The sequence below is a fragment of the Filicampus tigris genome, chromosome 15 (genome assembly GCF_054856515.1).
Source record: "Filicampus tigris isolate MCC_2025a chromosome 15, RoL_Ftig_1.0, whole genome shotgun sequence".
In the NCBI taxonomy this organism is placed as follows: Eukaryota; Metazoa; Chordata; class Actinopteri; order Syngnathiformes; family Syngnathidae; genus Filicampus; species Filicampus tigris.
Window position 1 is genome coordinate 5,253,031 of NC_141231.1, and position 22,832 is coordinate 5,275,862.

General features: G+C 39.6%; 1 protein-coding gene and 1 long non-coding RNA gene across 7 annotated transcripts in view; one reads left to right on the plus strand and one right to left on the minus strand.

The window, feature by feature from the left end:
* LOC147135231 (uncharacterized) overlaps positions 1–22,832 on the minus strand; it is a 49,864-nt gene that overhangs the window by 20,218 nt on the left and 6,814 nt on the right. For 2 of the 6 annotated variants that reach the window (XM_086053847.1, XM_086053844.1), the window contains exons 2-4: positions 7,609–7,736; positions 964–1,081; positions 519–703 (exon numbers count right to left, since the gene is read on the minus strand). Coding sequence is in view for 2 of the 6 variants with exons in the window: in XM_086053844.1 (XP_085909970.1) it covers positions 519–703; positions 964–1,081; positions 7,609–7,736 (431 nt within the window). In the remaining 4 variants the exon portion in view is untranslated. Of the gene's footprint in view, positions 1–518; positions 704–963; positions 1,082–7,608; positions 7,737–8,514; positions 8,537–12,444; positions 12,559–13,919; positions 13,965–22,832 lie in introns of those variants that run through there. The other 4 variants (XM_086053842.1, XM_086053845.1, XM_086053843.1 and 1 more) reach the window with 4 other exon arrangements.
* Positions 8,619–11,135, plus strand: LOC147135232 (uncharacterized). Its single transcript, XR_015089869.1, has 3 exons — positions 8,619–8,652; positions 8,747–8,782; positions 10,612–11,135. It is a non-coding gene; the product is annotated as an uncharacterized LOC147135232 (long non-coding RNA).

Consider the following 22,832-nt stretch of genomic DNA (forward strand, 5'->3'; position numbering starts at 1 on the left):
GTGACAATTTGGGCAGAGAGTCGATCTAAATCTTAATCGTGCTCAGACAGCTGGTCTAACGCAACATATTTCATTCATAAATACAGTATAGGGACAGTGCGCATCAAACCCTATGAATAATTGTGTATTATTTGTCAAACCAACCCAGTAGGCGGTAATTTAGAGGGGCGGTGCTCACTTCATGGCACAGATCTCCTTCCGCCGTGTAGAGATTCTTACGCTTTATCATCACGCTGCATTTAAGGGGAATAAAAGGAGCTGCTTTCATTGGTCATGATTGAAATCGACTCTGACCACTCCCACAGCGGCGCAACCCTACAGCTTGCATTACCACCAGCCTACGCTTGTCTATGGAATGATCAACATCAGATCTAACCGTCCTCCAGACAGAGTTACACCACATGCAGAATTTACGAAAATTCACGAAAATAGAGAACTAAAACCTGATTAAAGACAAAAAAACACAACTGTATTTGCAGTATTCAGTTATACTAGTGAACTGCCTTTGTGTAGTTTACCTGTGTTTGCTTATTCTCTCTGTGAAACGGGCTAATCTCTTTGTCTCTTCCTGGTATCTGTGCAAGTCTTGTGTCAGAAGGTCACGAAGCGTGCTCAGTGCCTCCTTCTGGAATACAAGCTTCTCCAACTGGACCAGACAACCAGCAATAGAGGTCTGAAGCTCCTTACAAGCCCTCAACTGCAACTGGGAGGGAAGACAAAGGACAGCAGTATTACTAATAGTGTAGGTTGAATGCTTTTCCCTTCTTACAGCTTATTAAAACGCAGACAATTATCCCCAACACTCTGTCAGAGGTTGACAGCATGTGTGATATCACAACACTACTTGCACAGTGGGATTAAGATGTATGTTAGGTCTATTAATATTCAGATGATCAGCGCAGCAATGAGAAACTTGAAATTCTACTGAAGCCACGCTTTGTTTTCCCATCCACGTTCACTCACAGTGGACGTCTGAAGGGTGGGGTTACTTGTGAATTCTTGCTGGATTTGTTTCTTCTTCTCTTGCAGAACAAACAACTCAGAGGTCAGCTGCTGCAGACGGTCTTCAACGTGTAGTTGTCTGACGACACACAGGTAAAAGAGGTTTCCAAATGTACCTCAACTAACTTCCCACTTGACTCTAGCGTCTATTTTTAATTAAAAGCACACAACAGTTCTTAAACTACCACTTGTTATTAAACACAATGTTCATTGTTCAGGGCAACGTTCATTGTTCCGTGCAAGCGTTGTACGTAAATGCTTAATAATTGGTACGTTATGTAACCAAATAGCATGTGAAATAATTGAGCTCTGCACAATATTGGAAAAGTCTTGAATATTGCAATATTGATATTACTGCAATATTTAATGTGCACCTAACAAAGTGATATCTTTATTATCTAATGAAAGAAATATATATTTTTTTCATGTGGAAAAATAAGCAGGCTCAATGTATTCTTATCCAATATCTAATTATGTTTTTTTTTGTATTAGTACTGCCCCCAGATACGTTTCCTCAATTGGATGGCGATGCACATTTAAATTTAAGGTTGTATCTGATTGGTCAAAATAATATAAACGCATAAAATTCCACTCCATTCAACTTTATTGCACGTCTTTGTGATACGATATCACACAGGCCTTTATCGCAATGGCTATATATATTTTGACTATATTGTGCAGCCCTAATATACATCCATATGTATACATATGTACATACATACATATACATAAATACATATATACATATATGTATCCATCCATCCATTATCTACACCACTTAGCCTCACAAGAGTCGCGGGCAGTGCTGGAGCCTATCCCAGCAGTCTTCGGGCAGTAGGCGGGGGACACCCCGAATTGGTTGCCAGCCAATCGCAGGGCACACAGAGACAAACAAACATCCGCACTCACTATCACACTAGGGGCAATTTAGCGTGTCCAATCAACCTACCATGCATGTTTTTGGAATGTGGGAGGAAACCGGAGTACCCGGAGAAAACCCACGCAGGGTTGCAGCGGTATTGATCGGGACTCTGTATTGGCAGACACTCAAAATCAAGTGACATCCTTAAAAAAATAATATAAACAAGTTTGAGATATTGTATTTGTGATGATGTTGAGGAACTGGAACTTAAGAGACAGCGAGAAGAGTGAGAGAGATTTTACACCCGTAAGTTTCACATTAAAGATTTCAACTGTCCTTCAAAACTGATCCTAACCTTCATGTCTTCATTAAAAATGTGGAATGTGTGACAAGTGAGGAGGAAAAGTATAAACCGCATAGAAAATCCTGTAATTAGCAGTGAAGTTTGTGTGCGTGTGTGTGCGCGCGCATACGTGTGGATGTGTGAATGTGTTGTTGTTAAACACACATTTACATAAACAGATAAAAACACAGGCCACATGGTAAAACAATGCATGTACACACACACACGGACACGCGCACGCACACACATACGCACGCGCACTCTCTGCCAGCTGTCAGTGTGTTCTGATTTGGTGCTTTTGTAAATAGGACTCCATAATTATATGAACGTATGTGACAAACGCCATAATTGCAGGTGAAAAATGAGTGGGTGTTGCTTATTTCTTCGCCTTTATGGGCTACTGTTGGCCTGTCTCACCACTTGCAGTCTGGCAGAGGAATCGGTTTGACCTATATGATGTATACATAGTGCGAGTATTCAAAAATGTCATGCTGTTGTATGCATCTTTAGTCTAAAATCTTTATTAATGAAAATGTTGAAATATTCCAAGTAAAGATGCATCAATTTTATCTTCAAATGAAAAAATGTAATCCCTTGTAGCCTGCATTTTTGCATCTGTGTGTGTCCATTTTAGGACAAGGTGTGTTGTGTGGACATTGGTCACAGTTCTTCTTTGGTTCACTGATACATTACATGCCAGTACGTACATTGATAGGAACGTCTTTGCCAAAGTTACACTGTGGGTTACCGTTGTTGGGGTTTATTTAAAGGTGTGCCTTTATTTGGTGTGAATAAAAGGTCTTGCATAAATACCACAAAGCTTATAGAGATTACATTAATAAGTTAAAGCAGAGTGAAAGGCTGAATTAATTTTTAATGCTTTGTATTGTTTGTTGAAATGTTGGTAAATATTAATGATTAATTGCACATCTAAAAGTAGTCATTACTCACATTTGTATGCTGTCCAATCAAAAAATGTGTCCAAGATTTATCTCCATATTTGTATTTAATTTATATTAATTTGAAAATGAAATTTAGGAAATTTAGATAGGCTGCAAACATGATACAACAACAAAGTAATACTGTCGTATAGACCCAATATTGAGCTGCTAAAGACCTCTTTGTTTCATAATGGAAGCTTTATTTTGGTGTAGTTTGATATATTTTATGGTACATACAAACTGTAAACGAATTGTTGACATTTCATTTGGCTGTCACTACTGTATTCAGTTAAGTGACAAGTCTTGCACTGTAAACTACACCCAAATTAAAAAATTGGGCGCATAAGACAAACGTCACATAATAATGTAGTTTAAAGATTGTTTGGGATTACGCTCTTACAAGTTTGAAGTCATAAGATGCAGACTTTATTTTTCCTTAAACTTTAAGAGGCCTTATCGCCCTTACAATGAAACTGAACAAAGTGACTCTAATGGGATCAAGTCACAGGATTACACGCTGACACTCACAGCACAAGCTAACTCTAAGACTCTCTTTAAGTGTTACACACTGTCAAATCACTTTTCCTACATTGAACATGAACCAGGAATGATGCTGTCATTACGACACAGTCATTCTTAAATGCAGAGCAAAACCCTGGCAACAAATGTAATTATCCTTTAGGGGGGGGGGGGGGGCATCGTGATTGGTAGAGTCCCTACCAAATATATAGCTAAACGTGTCTGATCCAGCCTAAAACGTCATGTCAGTGCTTTAATTCAAGTGCCAAAATTCCAGGGAAATTAGGAGATTTCCAGGAAGTGTGTCATCAAACTGTGTGAGTCAGGTGGGCAGACTTTGTTGGCACACCTTAAATCCAGAGCTGTGTTTTAGCCTGCCGTGTCTGTCAAGGTCTATTTAAGTGTTGTTCTGCCAAAGTACCTGTCATGGCAGGATCATAGACAGAGGGAGCGCATAGGGTGAGGCCGACATCACCTGAAGATTCACTTCCTACGCAATGTGGGCCAGTAAAGAGAAAATTCAAAGTTAAATAATTATGGTTTGTAAAATTTCTAATATTGCATCTGTGATGTCATTCAACTGCAGCCTCAAACACTCTATTTTCCTGACTGGTGAAAATCCTGCAAGGCTCGTGACATAAATGCGAGGAATCAGGTCAGGCCAACTGTTAGTATTTTGCAGATGAGCACAGAAGGAGTGCTGCACTGCTGTGGGAGTGGTCACAACTGATGTCAATAAAAGGGCAATCAAAGCGTCTCCTTTCATTCCCTATAAATGCTCCCAAGGTTGTGCTGCCCATTGAGAGGATTTAAAAATATAATGATTCAGAGGGTTTGATGCCCGCTGTTAACACATACTTATGAATTAAAGTCATCAAGTTAAACTAGCTGTTTATGCTGCGCCGGTGTTAGACGTGGTTCACGCAGACGTACTCAACTTTCCGCCACCAAATTGTAACTTTGCCAAACACATCTCCAAGACACTCTTTCTGCTGCACTGAATACATAAATCAGGATCCACCAACTTTTGCATCATGCTGCAGGTGCGCTATCTATGAAAATAGAGCCCTGAATGTTCTGGTTGACATAAAATAAGTGTTGACCAATCACGGCTCAGATTCAGAAAACAGGTTAGCCGTGATTGGTGGTTGTGAGCAGCTGTGATGTCATTTTCAGTCGACAGAAGACAAAATGGCCGCCCCCAGAAATATCTAAAAATGAGTGCATTTTGCTGCTTAACTTATATTCCACAAACTCAAAATTAATCAGAATGCCGTGTTTCAACTAGTGGGCCTACTGGGAACATATTCTTGAAAAAAATATGTTTGGGTTGACTTCCGCTTTGAACATATGTGCTGGTTAAAACGGATCCCAAATGGCTCTGAGCCAGAACCACATATATAGCATAGCATTAAAAAATAACGTGCTGTATTTTTTTATTTGGGGGGGCTATATGGTGTGGGTACTTGAAAAAGCTCTTTTGTTTAGTTTTTAACCACAACTACTTTGACACAAAATTTAGCATTTTCTGTGGTATCTCTATCACTGCTATGTGCTACGACAAGACTACTTTCATTGGAGTGCAATGCTTGCACAACTGTTCACACTAACTCTTCCTGAAGTCTTGTGAAAACGTGTTGTGGTAAAATGTTAGTAACACTTAGTTTAGTCAAGATTTTCTCAGACAGCTTCATCTTAAAACCCAAAATATATTTTCGTCTGATTTAGCCAACCACAAGTGATTCTAGTTGTTCGGCATTGCAAATCGCCTGCGGGAATTAACACAGTTATTGGCCAAATAAGGTTAACGAAGAACAAGTACGAACTGTTTCTCCTCCGAGGCATTCAATGTGCTGCTCGTTGAATGCGAAGAATGACAAAAGGAGATGATATGATCATGACCTTGTTTTCTTTCTCATCTTTGCACACCTGGATGTTCGTTTTGTGTTGACAGTTTACTGGATACAAAAAGGTTTTACTTTGAAATGAAACAGGTAGGGCTGGGAAGAAAAGTCAACCAAATCGAACAAGTCAATCCCAAAAAAATGGTCGACAATTCGTTTTGCCCCAAGGCATTGTTGACATCAATGTACGTCACCCACACAGACTGGTCGCCGGTTAATCATAAGATTTAACAATACGACATTATGAATACTTAAAGTGAAGTTTTTGAAGGCAAACTTTTTGGGTGAAAAAAAGTGTACAATTGGAACTGTGTTGACTTCATTATGAGCAGTGGCCTAGCATGGGAGAGCAGCAGTGGCAGTTGTAGTATTATGTATTATAATGAATAATCCTAATTTTTCAACAACAACAACAACAAAAATGCAAAGAGCAGTTTGACAGCACACCACCCCCAACTCCCTCCCTCTCCTCTACATACTTTCTACTAGCCTTCTTGTATAAGAGTCTTTATCTGTTATTGCCAGTATAATGTCTCCGAGGTTAGGACAGTGAAACCTTGGGTCATGAAAAATTTGATTTAAGAACATAGTGTTCGAGGAAATATTGCCTCAGTTCACCCACTGAGCTTCCGTTCACTCAGTCGGCGTGGAAGGCTCAGTTGGGTTTTTTTCATACGCCTTTTAAACAAGATTCGTTCCATGCGACACACATTGCAGGTGAATTGCTTTTGTGGTCTAAATTCTCCTCAGTAGTGCCCCAAAGAAACTGGAAAATGCTAGCAATCCTGTTATTAAAAAGCCTAATCATATTACTGTAGGAAAGAAGAAGGACGTAATAGTGCAACATGAAACATGGTGTACGTGCTGCAGTTTGTTTTTGCAAAATATGTACTATTGTTAAGAACAAGGAGGCAATAAAACCAGCAGATGTGGTTAAAGGAGTGGATGTTTTGACAAAGCAAAAACCAAACGATAGGGAAAAGAAAATCATTGGTTCAAAATCAAAATCATTGCTGGCGTGCATAAACAAAAAAAGAGCTCGAGTGCTAAAATATTGCTCAGTGATATGTGAGGGAGCACATAATTTCTTAATAACTTGACAAAACAAGATTTTTGTGAACCAAGGTTCCCCTTTTTTGTTTTTCCTTTTCAGAATGATGTTTGCAAGATGGAAATTGGCAGATGTGATTTCCTACTTATACATAGAGGCATATATTCCCTTAAGGCATGCTTTATGCCATTCTTATCAGCATTACTAGTGAGAAAGTACATCTCGCTCAGAACATGGAGAAAGCAGTATGGAAATGTGATCATTGGGTGGGATTAAGAGGACTGGGTGAAGGGATAATGCAGCCTGTAATTAAATTCTCCTGCAGTTAGCTACTCAACCTGCAACGTGACTCAGTCTGACAAGACCACACAATACCAACGATCTAAAAGCATCATCTGCATGTTCAGCACGTGGAAAGTAACATTTAGAATTATAGGACGCCGTTATAGTACTGATGCTTGATTTTTTTTCTTATGTGATAAATCTCAAGGTCTCCACAAAAAATAACAACATAGAACTGAACTTTGGCCACAGTACGTCACTTGTTTGCCTGGATTGAAACACGAGTAACTAGACTAAATGTACTTAAACTACAGGCAGGATCTGGCTGATTTTTCTAGGGAGAGCATAAACCTGCTGCGGTTGCGAGATACAATGGAACTTCCCCAGTCGTGTTTCAGCTGTGTGACGAAAGCTAACAAAGCCGCACTGAGCTGCCTCCTAACAGGTTCAAACACAACACACCCGGCCCTCATCTCAAAGAAAACAAGGGTTTAACTGAAGCAGAAATGTTTTTCATGTTAAAACCTTTTAGAGCAGAATATCTGCCGCCCTTTTACCAGAAATATATTCAAATTTAAAAATCAATATTTCAAACATATGAAAGCCTCGGCATTGTGTTTTGGGAGGTCGAACACTACAGGTAAGTACATCTTACAACACTCAATAACTTTCATATACGTATGTCACAAAAGTTATGTACTCACTGTGCCTGTATGCTGTTAAGCTCGTGTTCAGTCTCTGTCTGCAGCTGCTGGAGGTGAAAGGTCAACTTCTTACTCAAGACAGCGAACTTCCACAGTGCTCCTCCAGTGTCCTCCGCAAACGCCACACCCTGAGACAAAGAATTCAAATGACTTTATACAGTGCTTGCTGGCAACAAATCAAGAGGTTGAACTTGCCATCATCTTTGAATGAATGAAACCTAAATCACCTAAAACTATTTTAAGTGACATCAGTGACAACCTCCGGAGGGAACGAGATAAGGTCAACACAAACAAAAGTAAAGTACTACACTGGAAGAAGCAGACCATTCATTTGCAAGAAGAATAGGCAGGACAGGCTAGAATAAGTCCCCAAAAAGTTTTTTTTTTAAAAAGCAAAAAAAAAAAAAAAAAAAAAAATGTTGGCTTAATTTTATGGACTGATGAGACAAAGATTAACATTTAAGTGATGGAAAGACAAAAGCAGAGAGAAGGGCAAGATGATCCCCAACATAAACGCTCATCTGTAGTGGAGGTCGTGTCATGGTGTAGGCTCGGAAAATAGGCAGCCAAATCCACCTGCTTTTAGACATCTTAAGGCCCTGATAGACCAAATCGACGTCGGAGGTCGTGAAGCATCGTTGCCTCTGAATGTGCCGTCTGTTCGGTGTAGTGGTCACCGTCGTAGTGTCGTAACCCGTCCGTAAGCGTCTCGGGCGGTTACACATGTTGAATCGGCATCGCCAGTCGTAACATTTGGTCACTCTGATTGGCTGTTAGCTAGCAAATCAGCGCTCGCAGTACCAACGGGAAGTGACAAATGCGGAAAAACAGTGAGCACGCCTCCGCTGCCTTAATCTTCTCACAAGTACAAGAGCGAGGGTTGACAATGTAAGTATTTCACAATACCGTGTCAAGAACGTGATGGTTTACTTCGAGTGGGAGTTCATCGTGAGCATAGAATATAGCTGAATGCATTGTTTACGTTTTTATAATCCGCCCCCGGCCAACAGTTTTCCGGTTGGAGTTTTCTAACCAGGAGAAATGGTGACTACCGCCGCCGATGGTATGGAAGGGTATTACATCACACGCATGCGCAGAAGGTACTTTAATGGTCTGTCATTGCGGTGTATTCCTCCAGCGTGACGTGCAGACAGCCGGCCAGACGCCACAGGGGGTAAGCGTCTGTCACTGTTGGCCAGTGTCTTTTTGGTATATCTAGGCCTTTAGGGGCCGGCCATTTTGTCACTTGCTGTTGACTGAAAATGACATCACAGTTGCTGAGGGCTCAGGTGACAACCAATCACGTTTCACCAGTTTTCTGATGCTGAGCCATGGTTGGTTGTTACCTGAGTCCTGAGCAACTGTGATGTCATTATCAGTTGACAGCAAGTGACAAAATGGCCGTCCGCAGAGATCAGGACCAAAACAGATTTCACTACTTAACTCATATTTCACAAACATAATCTCAACCAGAATGCCGTGTTTAGACTAGTGGGGCTGCAGAACATATTATTGTAAAGAAATGTGTGGGTTGACTTCCTCTTTAGGTTTAGTCCTTCTCCAAACTTAAACCTTATAGAAGGGGGTCAAACAAGTTTTTTTTTTTTTAAACTCAATATTGTCACGGGTCTGATTGAAGTTATGGTTTCCCTCAGAACGCTGTTACGACCATATACTCTAAAAACAGTTGGGTTAGAAATAACACAATTTTAAGTCAAAAATGGACCTATCCACTATTTGGGTCAATTCGACCCACTTTTTTGTGTTGTTTTGCATAAAACATCCCAATTTTTGGGGTTGTTTTTGCAGAAAGTTGGGGCAAATTGACGGTGTCATTTTTAACTAAACTGTTTTTAAAGTGTATGAAACGATATAAATATATAATGTACAATTGCCTCATCATATTAAGTTTACAAAAAAAAATAATGGATGGTTTTGAAATCTGAAGTCCAGGAAAGTAATGTGTTTAACTACTGTTAAATGTATTTTAAAAAAGTGGTTTTGTACACCAAAAAATGGGTGCAAACAAACAAACAAACAAACAACAAAAAGAGGCTGAAGGTGAAAAAGGAAAAGCACACAACCTTCCGAAAAGAATATTTCTTCAGAACAGTAAATGAAAGGAGAAAGTAAATTTGCGAAACATTGTCACAGACAAATGTGTCAGATTGCGAGACGTTAGGCAACATGGTGAGTAAAAGCAAAGCTTGCCATGAATCACCAGCTGAGGGAGAAGAGAGGAGAGGGCAGACAGACTGAGGAGGCAGGAGGTGATCACAGAGCCCAGAGAGCAGAGGAGACACCCGAGGACATGATGTGGGAGGATTCAAGTTGGTGGAGGTAGCGTGGGCGTGTCTGAGCTCGTCGTGGTGACGGAGTCCTTCGATGGCGGCTGTCGACTTAGAGACAGCAGACTGGATGAGTCACCCTGGCAGAACATGCTGATCACGCTCAACGTCTGTGAGTCATGCGCTCAAACATGACTGCGTTTCAAAAAAGACCGAAACTGATAAAGTTTAGTAATAGTTGTATTATTAGTTAATATTAGACTGAGAGTGTGTGATAGCACACTCTTGTTAAGTTAAAACGCACGGTCTAATTAAATTTATTTACCAGTGCTTCTCAAACCTTTGACACCAAGAACCACCTTAAAAACAATCTTAGCTCTCCAAGTACCACTATTCTGACCAACATTAAAATGCAGTAGGTCTGAGTTCCACCAAAATAAGGAAGAGGTTTTATTCCTAAAACGTACATTTACTATTATTGAAAGCCAATGTATGCAAATGATCCAAAATGAAACATAATGCAAATAATGATCCCATTTAACAGTACATACTGTAAATACCATGTACAAACTGTACATTCATTCATCACCATACCGCTTATCCTCACTAGATTAAATCAACAAATATTTCATAGTTGAAAAACAACAATTCTGTTTTCATATGTATGGTTGCGGATGGACGCCAAGTACCCAACACATGATTTTGTTTTCAACAGCACATGTTGAGGGTCACGAGCCTATCCCAGCTGAATTGGAGCAAGAGGATAAACATGTGACGGATCATCAGTCAATCACAAGACAATGCATTATGAACAAACACTCATATAGAAACATCCATCCAATTCCTATAACGCGCTTCCTCGTTAGGGCCGTGGGTGAACTGGTGCCTATCCCACTCGATTCGGGACACACCCTAGATTGGTCGTCAGCCAATCACAGGGCACATAAATAGGTAGACTACAGTTTGGTACGCTCTGCATGGGACAATACGCCCTTGCGGACATTAGTTTTGCAATTCAGTAGGACTGCAACTGATTATATTTTACAGTACTTTCATGTTGAAATGGCCCAAAAGGTGTACAATGTGGAGTTCATCCCAAATTAAAGATATGCCCGAAACATGTTTTGGTGTTTGAACCTTCATCATAAATAATAATATCATCACATCACGCATCATTGCATCTAGTCCAACCAAATGAAAGGTGCACCTTTGCCAGGCTGGAATACACAAACCTGATCTGTGTCGAACTGACTTCCAGCATTACTAATACACTTTTCATTGAAGACTAAGATGTCGAAGAGTGGAAATGATATCTTGCCGCCAGCTAATAAACCCAAGTCAGTAAACTCCACCAATGAAGAAACATGCCAGACACTAGTAGCAAGTGTGACAGTGATCATCCAGTGCGTTTTTTCCTGAGGCTCGAACTGGCTTGCCAGTCGAGGCCACTAACTGTTGAGCTAAAAGCCTGTGCTGCTAGCTTCTCTTTTGAGAATTTCCGATGTACAAAGCCTGGCTAACGTAAGTGTGAATCGCAAACTGGCATCCATTACACAAGTGAAGATGTATTTGTCGGAGCTGGGCATTTTACTAAACATTTGCCTACAGCCAGTAGCAGTCTGTTTATCCGCCATTTTGTCCGGCCGGACCAAATAGTAAATCGCCTGTGGACTATCATTTTAAATGGGCTTCCGCTGGTCGATATTTCAAACGAAAGACTCACCGCGGCATGGAAGCCTCACCGCAGCCAGCTTTTAGCACCTTCCAGGGCCTTTTGGGGGTTTCATGCTCTTTTAAGGACCTCGGAAGTCGCGCCACATTTGTAGGAGATGCATTTGGTACAGCTGAGGTGAGGCTTCCATGCCACGGTGAGTTTTTCGTTTCAAATATCGCCCAGCCGTTGGGGGATGGATGATTACGTACACGAAAAAAAGGGCTTCTGACTATGCTTGGTCCGACTACTTTTTTTAATTTTCCCATCTATCGTTTATCGCCTACAAAATTGGCGTCCATCATAGGCGGATAGGCAGACCGGTCCGTCACATAGGCGGTATGCCCAGCTGTTATTTGTCACATTCGAAAATACACCACACACTTAAAGAAGTTGCTTATGGCTCCTTAAAATCATGCATGTTTTGCATTTAGAATATACTATATATACTGTTTATAGTATACTGTATCTGCCCGTATTTGTTGTTGCCTACAAGCTTACAGAACAGGAGAGGAAATGGAGACAAGTGACAAGTGAGGAACACTTGCTTTTTCCGCCACAAAATACTTTCTTACAATATTTAGATTTCCTATTTTCTGAAGTCCACAATTGGTCATATACATCCACGAGTAAAGGAAATAAACGATACATAGCAAAATATTTTTTAAAAAAAAGTATTTTGATTTAAATTCATCCATCGAGTTATGCATCATTTCATTGAAAGCTGGATTAAAAAAAAGAAAAAATGACTTGGACTGAAAACTAACAGAAACGTTCCTTCAGCATTTGTATAATCCACAGTGAAGGTTTGGAATGACTTCAAGTGCCATAAATTACCTGTTGGTCCTCTGTGATATCAGAATGGACAATATGCACTTTGTCTTCTATTAGCCTCCGTAGTTTGCTGAGAGAGGCTGGTAATTCCCCTCTGTTTTTTTCAAACACTGGACACTATGAAAAAAGACATTTTATTACGGCATTTTAATTCATTCATATTAACTTTCACAAAATATGTTAAATATTGATTTACAGATTGCAGACGGAAAATCACATACCGGTAAGTATTTAATTGTGAACCACCAGTTGCATCCTAAATTGTACAGCAGAGAAAATTTCTTGTAAAGATACCCACTAAATCCCCTTGCGACATTAAGTTATGAAATAATGAGGCAGCTAAAATGCAGCAAATCCCTTTCTCCAAATGAAACCCAATTTTAATGAACACTAAAGAGGATTTACGACATGAGAGACCAACAACTAAATAAATAGTTTCATGTCCCTGAGGTGGATTCTTAACCATAACACACGGTTCTAACAGGGCAGGTGCACAGAAGCACTAAAATAAACGTTTTATATTTTTAACTAACCTATGAAGTGAAATCATTACATTATGTGGAGTTAAATTCCTCTTTTTCCTAACGCTACATCTGCTTAGACAAAACTTTACAGCAAACATTTAGGGTCTAATTATTCTGAATGTTGATTATAGTGTATATCTGATAATGATGAAACCACGGTATAGCCGAGCTAGACTGCCTATAGATTCATCTGAACGAAGGAAGTTAATTAATGTACATATGCAAGGCTTACAGATGGCAATTAATTCCCCACTCACAGTATGACTGATGGCATTCATAACATGAGTGGGCCGGATGGCCATGACACATTGAGATAACGATGTCCAATAAAATGTACTTGAAAGACATTTTTGGTCTCATTAGGTATATTGTGCGATACATACATAACGTAAACAGGTAATTACGGAATATAGAGTATATTGCTATGCATGTGCTTATCTTGACAAGGTAAGCCTTTTAAAAATACATTCAAATATATTGTCATTTTTTGGGGGGGTTATTTTGCTTCATGCCAGGAATTTGGATATTCCAAGTCTGCTTTGGGAAACGTTGCCAAGTAACAGTAGAAGGAAAAACAAATATTTCGCTGAGACGGGGCTGATGTGCTGAAACTGACTACTACCGCAGAATCCTCAGCCTTTCACAACAAAACCTGCGACTGAAAATACCGGGGATATTTTTCAGCCTATGAAAAGAAATTCAACAATAACATATGCTCCTGCACCGATGTTGCATTTTTCCCATGGATGTGTGTGAAACGGCAATAACAACATAGTCGTGATAGTCTGTCACACATAGTCACCCTATTAGGTTTTAACCCACAGGATTGATAGCCCATACCGAAATAAATAATTGCACTCAACACAAAAGCTACCCCGACACTTATCACAAACATTTGCTGTTGCCACAAATATTCAACCACGAATCTGTAAAGTTTCATTTCGGAATACTTACTAGAAGAAATGGAGCGAGTGAAGAATTCATGGTGACAGGATAACTTAAAGCTAATTTCCCGACTGAGCTCAGACCACCGGGGGCTTGTCTTTGCATGTGTGATAGTGGGTGGGCTGCACTACTGTTTACATGGAGATGACCCTAACGACAACCGCCCCAGCGACTAGAATGGACAAGCAAAGTCAGCAGGAGATAAAACTGGCTGAAAGAGAACCTAACTTGTAAGACAGACACATGAATAATTTCACACACACACACAAAAGAAACAACACTACTAAACTACTAAAAGTCACTACAGAGTAGATTTCGGAGAGTACATTTTACTCTAAAAAGACTATATTTAGTCCCAGCCTAAACAGAGTAAAATTTACACTTGGAAGAGAATACTAGTAAGTAAATTTTACACAGAAAACGTTTGGAGAGTTATTCACTTGAAGAAAAAAAAACGATAAAAGTTTTTTCAAAATACATTTTACAAGGAGAGTTTTTGAGTCAATTTCCCCCCCCCCAAATCCTGTCTCCTTTTGGAGGTACAAGTATTCCGCCTGACATCAGTGATTTACAAAAGTCACATTAGGAGCGTAATGGCTCAGGTGGTAGGGTGGCCATCTCCTAACCTGAAGTTCCTTAGTACGTTCCTCAGCCCTTGTGTGACTTTTTTTAAACTAAACTAACCGAATGCAAGTAAAATTCACTCAAAAACTCTCCTTGTAAATTTTACTTCGAATTTCTGAGTGAAAAAACTTTAAAGGGAAGTCAATCCAAACATATTTTTAGAATACGTTCTATGCAGGCCCACTAGTTGAAATGAGGCATTCTGATTAATATTGTGTTTGTGGAATATAAAATCCAAAAATAAAATCCACCCGCTTCTAGCCATCTCAGGAAGCGGCCATTTTGTCACTTCTGTCGACTGAAAATGACATCACAGTTGCTCAGGGCTCAGGTAACGACCATTCACAGCTCACCTGTTTTCGGAACATGAGCCATGATTGGTCATTATCTGAGCCCTGAGCAACTGTGATATCATTTTCTGTGAGCAGAAGTGACAAAATGGCCGCCCCCTGAGATGGCTAAAAATTGGTGTATTTCTCATATTCCACAAATGCAATATTAATCAGAATGCCTTGTTTCAACTAGTGGGCCTGCATAGGCCGTTTTCTTGAAAAAATATGTTTGCGTTGACTTCCGCTTTAGTTTTTTTCAAGTAAATAACTCTCCAAATTTTTTTCTGTGTAAAATTAACACAGAATATTATTCTTTTCCATGTGTAAATTTTATTAGACTGGGACCAAATATCGTCTTTTTAGAGTAAAATGTAATCTCTGAAATTTACTGTGTACTTTGAAACAAATACTCAAGCATCATGTTGGATCGAGTAGGACACTGCCTCGAAATCCTAACAAACTCCTACAAAATCGAAGACAGTTTGCTTCCCGAGCATGACCTTTCAACAAAACGCATCAATGAAAATATGAACTCATAGTTTGAAATCACATCCAAGTTACGTGACATTAAATAAACAATGACTAAATTGGAAGCTAATGTGGCTCACAGGTTTCCAGTCCGCACCCCCCACCCTGTAGTTCAGATCCCCACCCCAGGGTGTGTCTCCGTGCTGCCAGATAACTGCGGCAGGATGCCAGATCTGACACACCTTAATAGGCAGGTAGCTATGATGTGAGCATTGCTGCAGTTCTAACTCCCCTTTTTTGTTGACTTGTTTTTGTTTCCGTCCTCATATCTGTCTCCTGATCAACATGCTCAATATGACGTGAACACGTACACGATTGCGCAGGTACTCCTTAGAACAAACCGCACTAAGAGCTGTAAATGTAGTCATACTAAACTGATAATTTTACCGTGTATTGGGTCGGATTAGGTCTGATTATGACAACACAAATGAGACGTCCACAAGAGGAAATAAACATTTGTGTTCTGTGAAAAGGCCAACTTCATTTGCTACGTTGACAAAGTTAAGTGCTTGGAAACGGCTACAATAGTACCTGGGCCTTCAATAGTGAGTCTTAACTGGCTTAACTTGAGTTAATTGCAGTAGAACACTCATTAGGTGAGCAATTTCCAGTACATCAAGTCAGAACAACAGTGACTAGAAAGGTGTAATAAATCTGGGATCCCCGAAAGTCTGTTAGCCCTTAAGCTAGCGCCTCTCATTGCATCACGAAAAGACCCTCAACAACCCTGTGAAATATATTCCAGCCGCTGGAGACTTTAAGCGGATATGTCTGTCTGTAAGCTGCAGTAGCATCCATTTTCTCAGCATTTGACAGTATCTTAATTTTGAAGCCTCATTTGATATATTTGGCATGTTTTTTTTAATTCTATCATTCTAATTTGGCAGGGGGGCAGCACGGTAGTCGACTGGTTAGCACATCAATCAATCAATCAATCAATCACATTTTATTTATATAGCACTTTTCATACATAAAAATGCAACTCAAAGTGCTTTAAAACATTCAGCCTCAGTGCTGAGGTCGTCGGTTCAAATCCGGCCCTGGCCTTCCTGTGTGGAGTTTGCATGTTCTCCCTGTGCCTGGGTTTTCTCCGGGTGCTCCGGTTTCCTCCCACATTCCCAAAACATGCATGGTAGGTTAATTTGACACTCTAAATTGCCCCTAGGTGTGATTGTGAGTGTGAATGTTTGTTTGTCTCTATGTGCCCTGCGATTGGCAATCAGTTCAGGGTGTACCCCACCTACTGCCCAATGACAGCTGGGATAGGCTCCAGCACGCTCGCGACCCTTGTGAGGAGAAGCGGTATACATGTAGAAAAGGGATGGATGGATAATTTGACGGGGCGGCACGGTGGTCGACTGGTTAGCACGTCCGCCTCACAGTTCAGAGATCGTGGGTTCGATCCCGGCTCCGGCCTCCCTGTGTGGAGTTTGCATGTTCTCCCCGTGCCTGCGTGGGTTTTCTCCGGGCACTCCGGTTTCCTCCCACATTCCAAAAACATGCATGGTAAGTTGATTGGATACTCTAAATTGCCCCTAGGTGTGATTGTGAGTGCGGATGTTTGTCTCTGTGTGCCCTGCGATTGGCTGGCAACCAGTTCAGGGTGTCCCCCGCCTACTGCCCAAAGACAGCTGGGATAGGCTCCAGCACGCCTTGTGAGGAGAAGTGGTACAGATAATGGATGGATGGATGGATGGATAATTTGACAGGGTTGTGAATAACACTTTTCTCTGTCTTATGTCAAATTCTTACAAGGCATTAAATTTCACTTTACAGGGACTTTGAAGCAAAACAAGGAAGGATTGACAAAAACAAAAGATTGACTATTGAATTTGTGAATTCCTGCTCTTACAAAGGACTTACAAAGACGATGTACATCTGCGATTGTTAGTTTGGGCAAGTCCTGTAAACACGGCATGTTTCAACGCAATTTTTTAAAACCTGAAAAGACTGAGCGTAGCACTTTGCAGACACAATTCTGGTTGGTTAGTAGATGAGCTTTTGCACCAGTTTACGCACATAGTCAAGTTTGCACCTTTGACAAATCAAGGCAAAACTCAATTAAGTTGGTAAGGTTTATGAAAATAGATAAAGATAAATCAAATCTATAGGCATACAGCTAAAATGAATAGATTTTAGTCAGCAAAATCATAGTGAACAAAACAGTACGACAAACTGTTCAGAATCATGAAGATGGGGGCCATGTTGGAGACAGAGCGGTGTTATCGGAGCTGGCCTGACATGAACGATTCCCGAGTGTTGCATGAACATGCTGTCGGCATAAAAAGTCGACTTGAACCACAAAGACTTAATTGCCAAACCTCCACTTCATAACTCAACCATATTCTCACCTGGTTAAAGTTCAATATGTCATTTTTGTTTTCATTTATCAACATTATATCCAAACTTAGCTTTACTTTTAAGTTGCAACAATTGATGGAAAACTAATCAATGAAGAAATTAATCGACAACTAATTTTCTCCTGATTAATTGTTTTAAAGATCTTGTTTGAAATTAAAATATTAAAATCGTTGGAATTTGGGAATTTCAGCCTCTCACGAGTAAATATTCATACATTTCTGTACTCCTCCGTGAAAGCAGACTAATGACCTATGTGTTTAATCAAAATTAGACACTTGCAAATATCTGCTTTGATTTTGGAAAACAGATTTGCCTATTTTCTGGCATATTATTAATCAAACCAGTACCTGACTTGTAATCCTTTTACGTTTTTACATTTTCTCTATTGTCATTTGCAAATAATGTCCTGTTTTTGAATAAAGTGATAGAAATTACGAGCCGCATCGATTAATCAAAAAAATGATCAACCGAATAATCGATTATTTAAGTAATTGTTCATGCAGCCCAACACTTTATACACACCGCACCTGAAACTCCAGCCTGACGTCCTTATAAGCGCATTGGTGGGCGGTTACCAATGCTAATAGGACCAATTTGCCCCAAACAGGGGATTTACGAACAAAGGTGTGAACAAGAAAGTTTCATGAATCCCCAAAGAAACATTCGAAATGGCAAACTATCTAAAATGCATTCGTGTGTCGAGTCATTATAATAATTACCGGTACGCTATCATGGCATCTTACAACCTACAAGAATCACAGCAAATGCAAGAAACAATTATCCTGAAACTCAATCCTCAGTGTGAAAACTAATATATCGACATTTCACACACTGTATCTCCACTCTCCAGCGTGCTTTCCTCATGACTCACATCTCTGCTACGTCACTTCGTGCGCTGGTGCACTTTGAACTAGTCAGCACTTGAAACTGGGAAGGAGTTGAAGCAGATGCCCTTCAGGGTCTTTGATAGACCACACATGGAAACTGCATGCAGTGGAAAATGCACTGTTAACAATTTCAAAGCAAAGGTCTGTTAATATGTTCTCTAAATCTACCATTTTATGTACAGAGTCAATACGATTTGTATTTGCCTTTAAAACAGTCTGTTAATGAACTTACATGTCATGCTCTTATAGTGTATGGTACTCTCAAGATGACCAACCCAACACACCACACACTCACACAAACACACAACAACCTCTCAAGTCTCATGTAGTACTAAGACTGACCACACACAAGAGGATTTTTGATTTTTGAAAACAATCGAACATGCCTAACATTTGCAATGGGTCAGGAACTCTGAACAAAGTGCTGTAATCGACTCCTATTATTATTATTATAAGTACAGATCCATCCTTAGTTGTGTGTGCTGCCTGTGCAAACGTTTGCTTCACACTAACATGATCATACACCAATCATTTCAAGTCATGACTGACTGACGTCTTCGTTGTGTTTAACGCAAAAGCCAATAGTGTCATTGTTGTAATGACCGTTTTCCATTGTGGTCGTTCTTACCATTCAGTAAAACAGTAAAAAGTAGCGACGGGTATTAGTCCGCCGTGGATTGTTCTGTGAAAATACAATTGAGCTGCAACATTTTCGTTACACTCTGTTCAAAAACAAGAAAATGCATTTGTAATGTAGTTGTCCATTCCACTTTTCAACCTTGTGAATGAGGTGGTGTAAGGCACTTCTCAGTAGTCAGCGCACACAACCAAGTTCTCACGGTTGCCCAACAACAGTTTGGGGGGGGTGCATGGGAACCTGCTTTCAGCAACATATTGTGTCGCATAGACAATAGACAAACACATTCTTACCAACTGCAAAAGAAAACTATGACATGTTTATACTGTAAGTAACATCTTTAGAAACATGTACTTAGAATCCTTGTATGCTTAACATGCCATCAGAGAGCTATTTATTTTTACTTCATGTACAAGTCGTTGAAAGACCCCGAATACAAGTCGTTTGAGTTGAGACTGACACAAACATTGAAAGCCGTGATTTAAATCTCACCAGTTCATCCGTATCAAGCAAACACAGTATTTGCAAAGACAAACACTCCGGAATCAGCAACAATACATCAATTTGTTTTTACTGCATCATGATACGGTACTGAAGGGTCCTTAGGGTCATATCACTCAGTCAAATTCTAGTCTGCCAGTTTCTTTTTTATTGCATCCTTTTTTCATAATGGAAAAATAAACAATTTGTGGACTAAGACCAATGATATTGCTCCACCAAGGCCAGTGTGTACCAGATTTTACACATGGGTTGTTAGTCGAGATGTAACGATTCACTCAAGCCCCGATTCGATTAGATTTTCAGTTCCCGATTTTGATCTGAATTTTTTCAAATCTTTTTCATAACAAAATGAATAACTCATGAATGAGATTTTAACATCTGCAATTTGTCCTTGTTGCAAATAGTAACTTTTTGTAACTTTCCCCCAAAAAATCTTGAAATTGAATTTATAATCTGGACTGTTTAACTACATTTCTGTCTTGTCATCAGTGTTTAGTTAGTGCCACAACTGAACATTAAAATAAATAAATATACAATAGACTGTTTTCATTACAAATCCTAATGTGACCAAAATTCCGATATTGATTCTTTTATTTTTGCATATTTTAACCAGTTTATAACAATTTTAAATCCGATTTACGATGAATCGTTGCATGCCTGGTTGTTAGTAATAAAATCTAAGCATTAGTCACTGAAAGATGAATGCTGTCCGAAGCCCCACTGAATCGAAAGGTGGGTATGATTCTCATGTATTGATGTACTGTACTGTAAAAATTGGCATTTGTTAGAACCTTTTGGTCAAACACGCGCGATGTACAATATTACGGTGAAAATATGCATCTAAATATGCATATATCTAGTTAATGTAAATGTCAAAACTGTTAATGTATCTCATGTATTGTCCTCACGAACCTAAACAGATTTTCATAATTAGCTAAAACTAGAAGTAGCTAAAAATGAATGCAAACAGTTCCACTTCCTAATCATCCTGTTTGATTAGCAGTAGTGTACGCCTAATGTATACAGAGAGAGCGGGTTCAGACATGCATAAAAGATGTGTTGTGCATTTTAAACTCTTTCACCTTTTCATCTTTTACATCACTTCAAAAAGTAGAACATCGACAAACAACAACAACAACAACAACAACAACATCTACTCTCCAAGCACTGCAGCTCCCACCAAGCTTGCACCCACTCGGCCCTCTGACGAGGCTTAATGAGTCATAAGCACTGGGTGACCACAGTTTTGGAGTCAAGCCAACACTCCCAGATGCCAAATTGAAGCCTGAAGGTACTGCATAATGCAAAACAACACTCATTAAAACTTGAAGGGAAAAAAAAAAACAAGGCTCTATAAAATGCAAAAATTCACCAAGATGTATTTCAGGAGAAGCTTAGTGGCAATTTCTCTACAACGGTGATGAATAATTAGAACTCTCAAGCATCCATTAGGGGAAGAAATTACAACATGTAAAAATGGGTTTCGTGACCTGTAGTATATAGTTTGAGAATTATGTTGAGGGAGATGGAGAGACCTTGGAAAGGCAATTAAATAAAAATAAGGGACTCCCAACACGGCATCTCAGGGCCATGGCCCCCACAGACGCGGCCGCTGGAGGATGGAGCGACTGTAACAGTGTTACATTTTTGTTTGTGTCAATGTTTTGATCATCATTACAAAAGTCTGTGTCTTTCAGTCCTTCTGGCAGATGTGGAAAGGAAGGCAAAGACCTTCAGCAGAATATTTTCCACAGCGACAGAGGGATGGTCAAGAACCTGCCTCACCGCGTTGTGCACAATGTGAAAATGGAGCCCAAATTGCCAACAAAATTCATATGCTCATTCCTACTCTTGTCCACTTCAATCTGTGAAAATATAAAAGCAATCGGCACAATATTTGGGATTTTATTGACATTAAATGTGAACTCCTATGAGGAAAAAACATTACCACTTCAACAAATACATTACATACATTTTGGTGACAATTGAGCACAGTTTTTGGAAATTATTATTTTAATGTATTTTATTTATTTTTATTACCAATGCATGTACAATGATTTTGAATGGATAAATATTGTCCGGAACCTCCAGTGACTCTCATCAAGACATGGGAAGAGGGAGGGGGAGGCGTGGCTATATTGCTGAATAGACAGGGGCGTTTACTTATTTCTCCAAAACAAACAGATAAAATTGAAAATGCAACGTAATATTATTTTCCTGATAAAAATATTTAAATTGAGCTTGTTAATGAAAAATGGATCATCCCATCTGGATGATCCCTTTAAACAATGACATCAGTACTCCAAAATGTGCCACCCAACAGAATTGCAACAACAGAATTTGTAATTAGCTCCCTAACTCTCATTTGCATGTAGCTAAAACTAGCAGGAGGTAATGTTTGGCTTCCGACTGACTGCCGGGTAATACAAACACAACATAACTGGTTTGGTAAGTCAAACATACTGGAGGTAATTTGGGATGGATTTTTAGGAGGCATTATATTTCTGAGCATACTATCACAGAAATTAATGTTAAGATGGTCTCTGCTTTGAAAGTACTAATATATATATATATATATATGCTGAAGGTCTTTGCCTTCCTTTCCACATCTGCCAAAAGGAGATATATATATATATTTTTTTTTTAACGAGATTACAAAATTTTGGACCATTCTGTGCATCTTAAATGCAAACATACAGAGGAAGGTATTTTTCTGTTCCAACTTGACTGTAGAAAAGAGTGAAAGCACCAACATGGGGCCGACCCCATACTTTCTATTCATTTCCTGTATTTGGAATGCCCAAGTGTCCCGATACTTTTGTCAGTATAATGCAGACGGGTGATGTAATGTTTCAATCTTCTTAACTAATGCACGAAGCTCGTGAAACATCATCTAAGAAATTCATTCATCCAAGCTGCCTTACCTTCACAGTCCAGCTAACACATTATTGCAATGTAAACAAAGTCTGCTCTTGGTTGGTTTGTAGATTTGCTGTGATGGTAGAAAAAAAAACAGGACCGCAATCTTTCTTGTTGACATTAGAGGCATTTG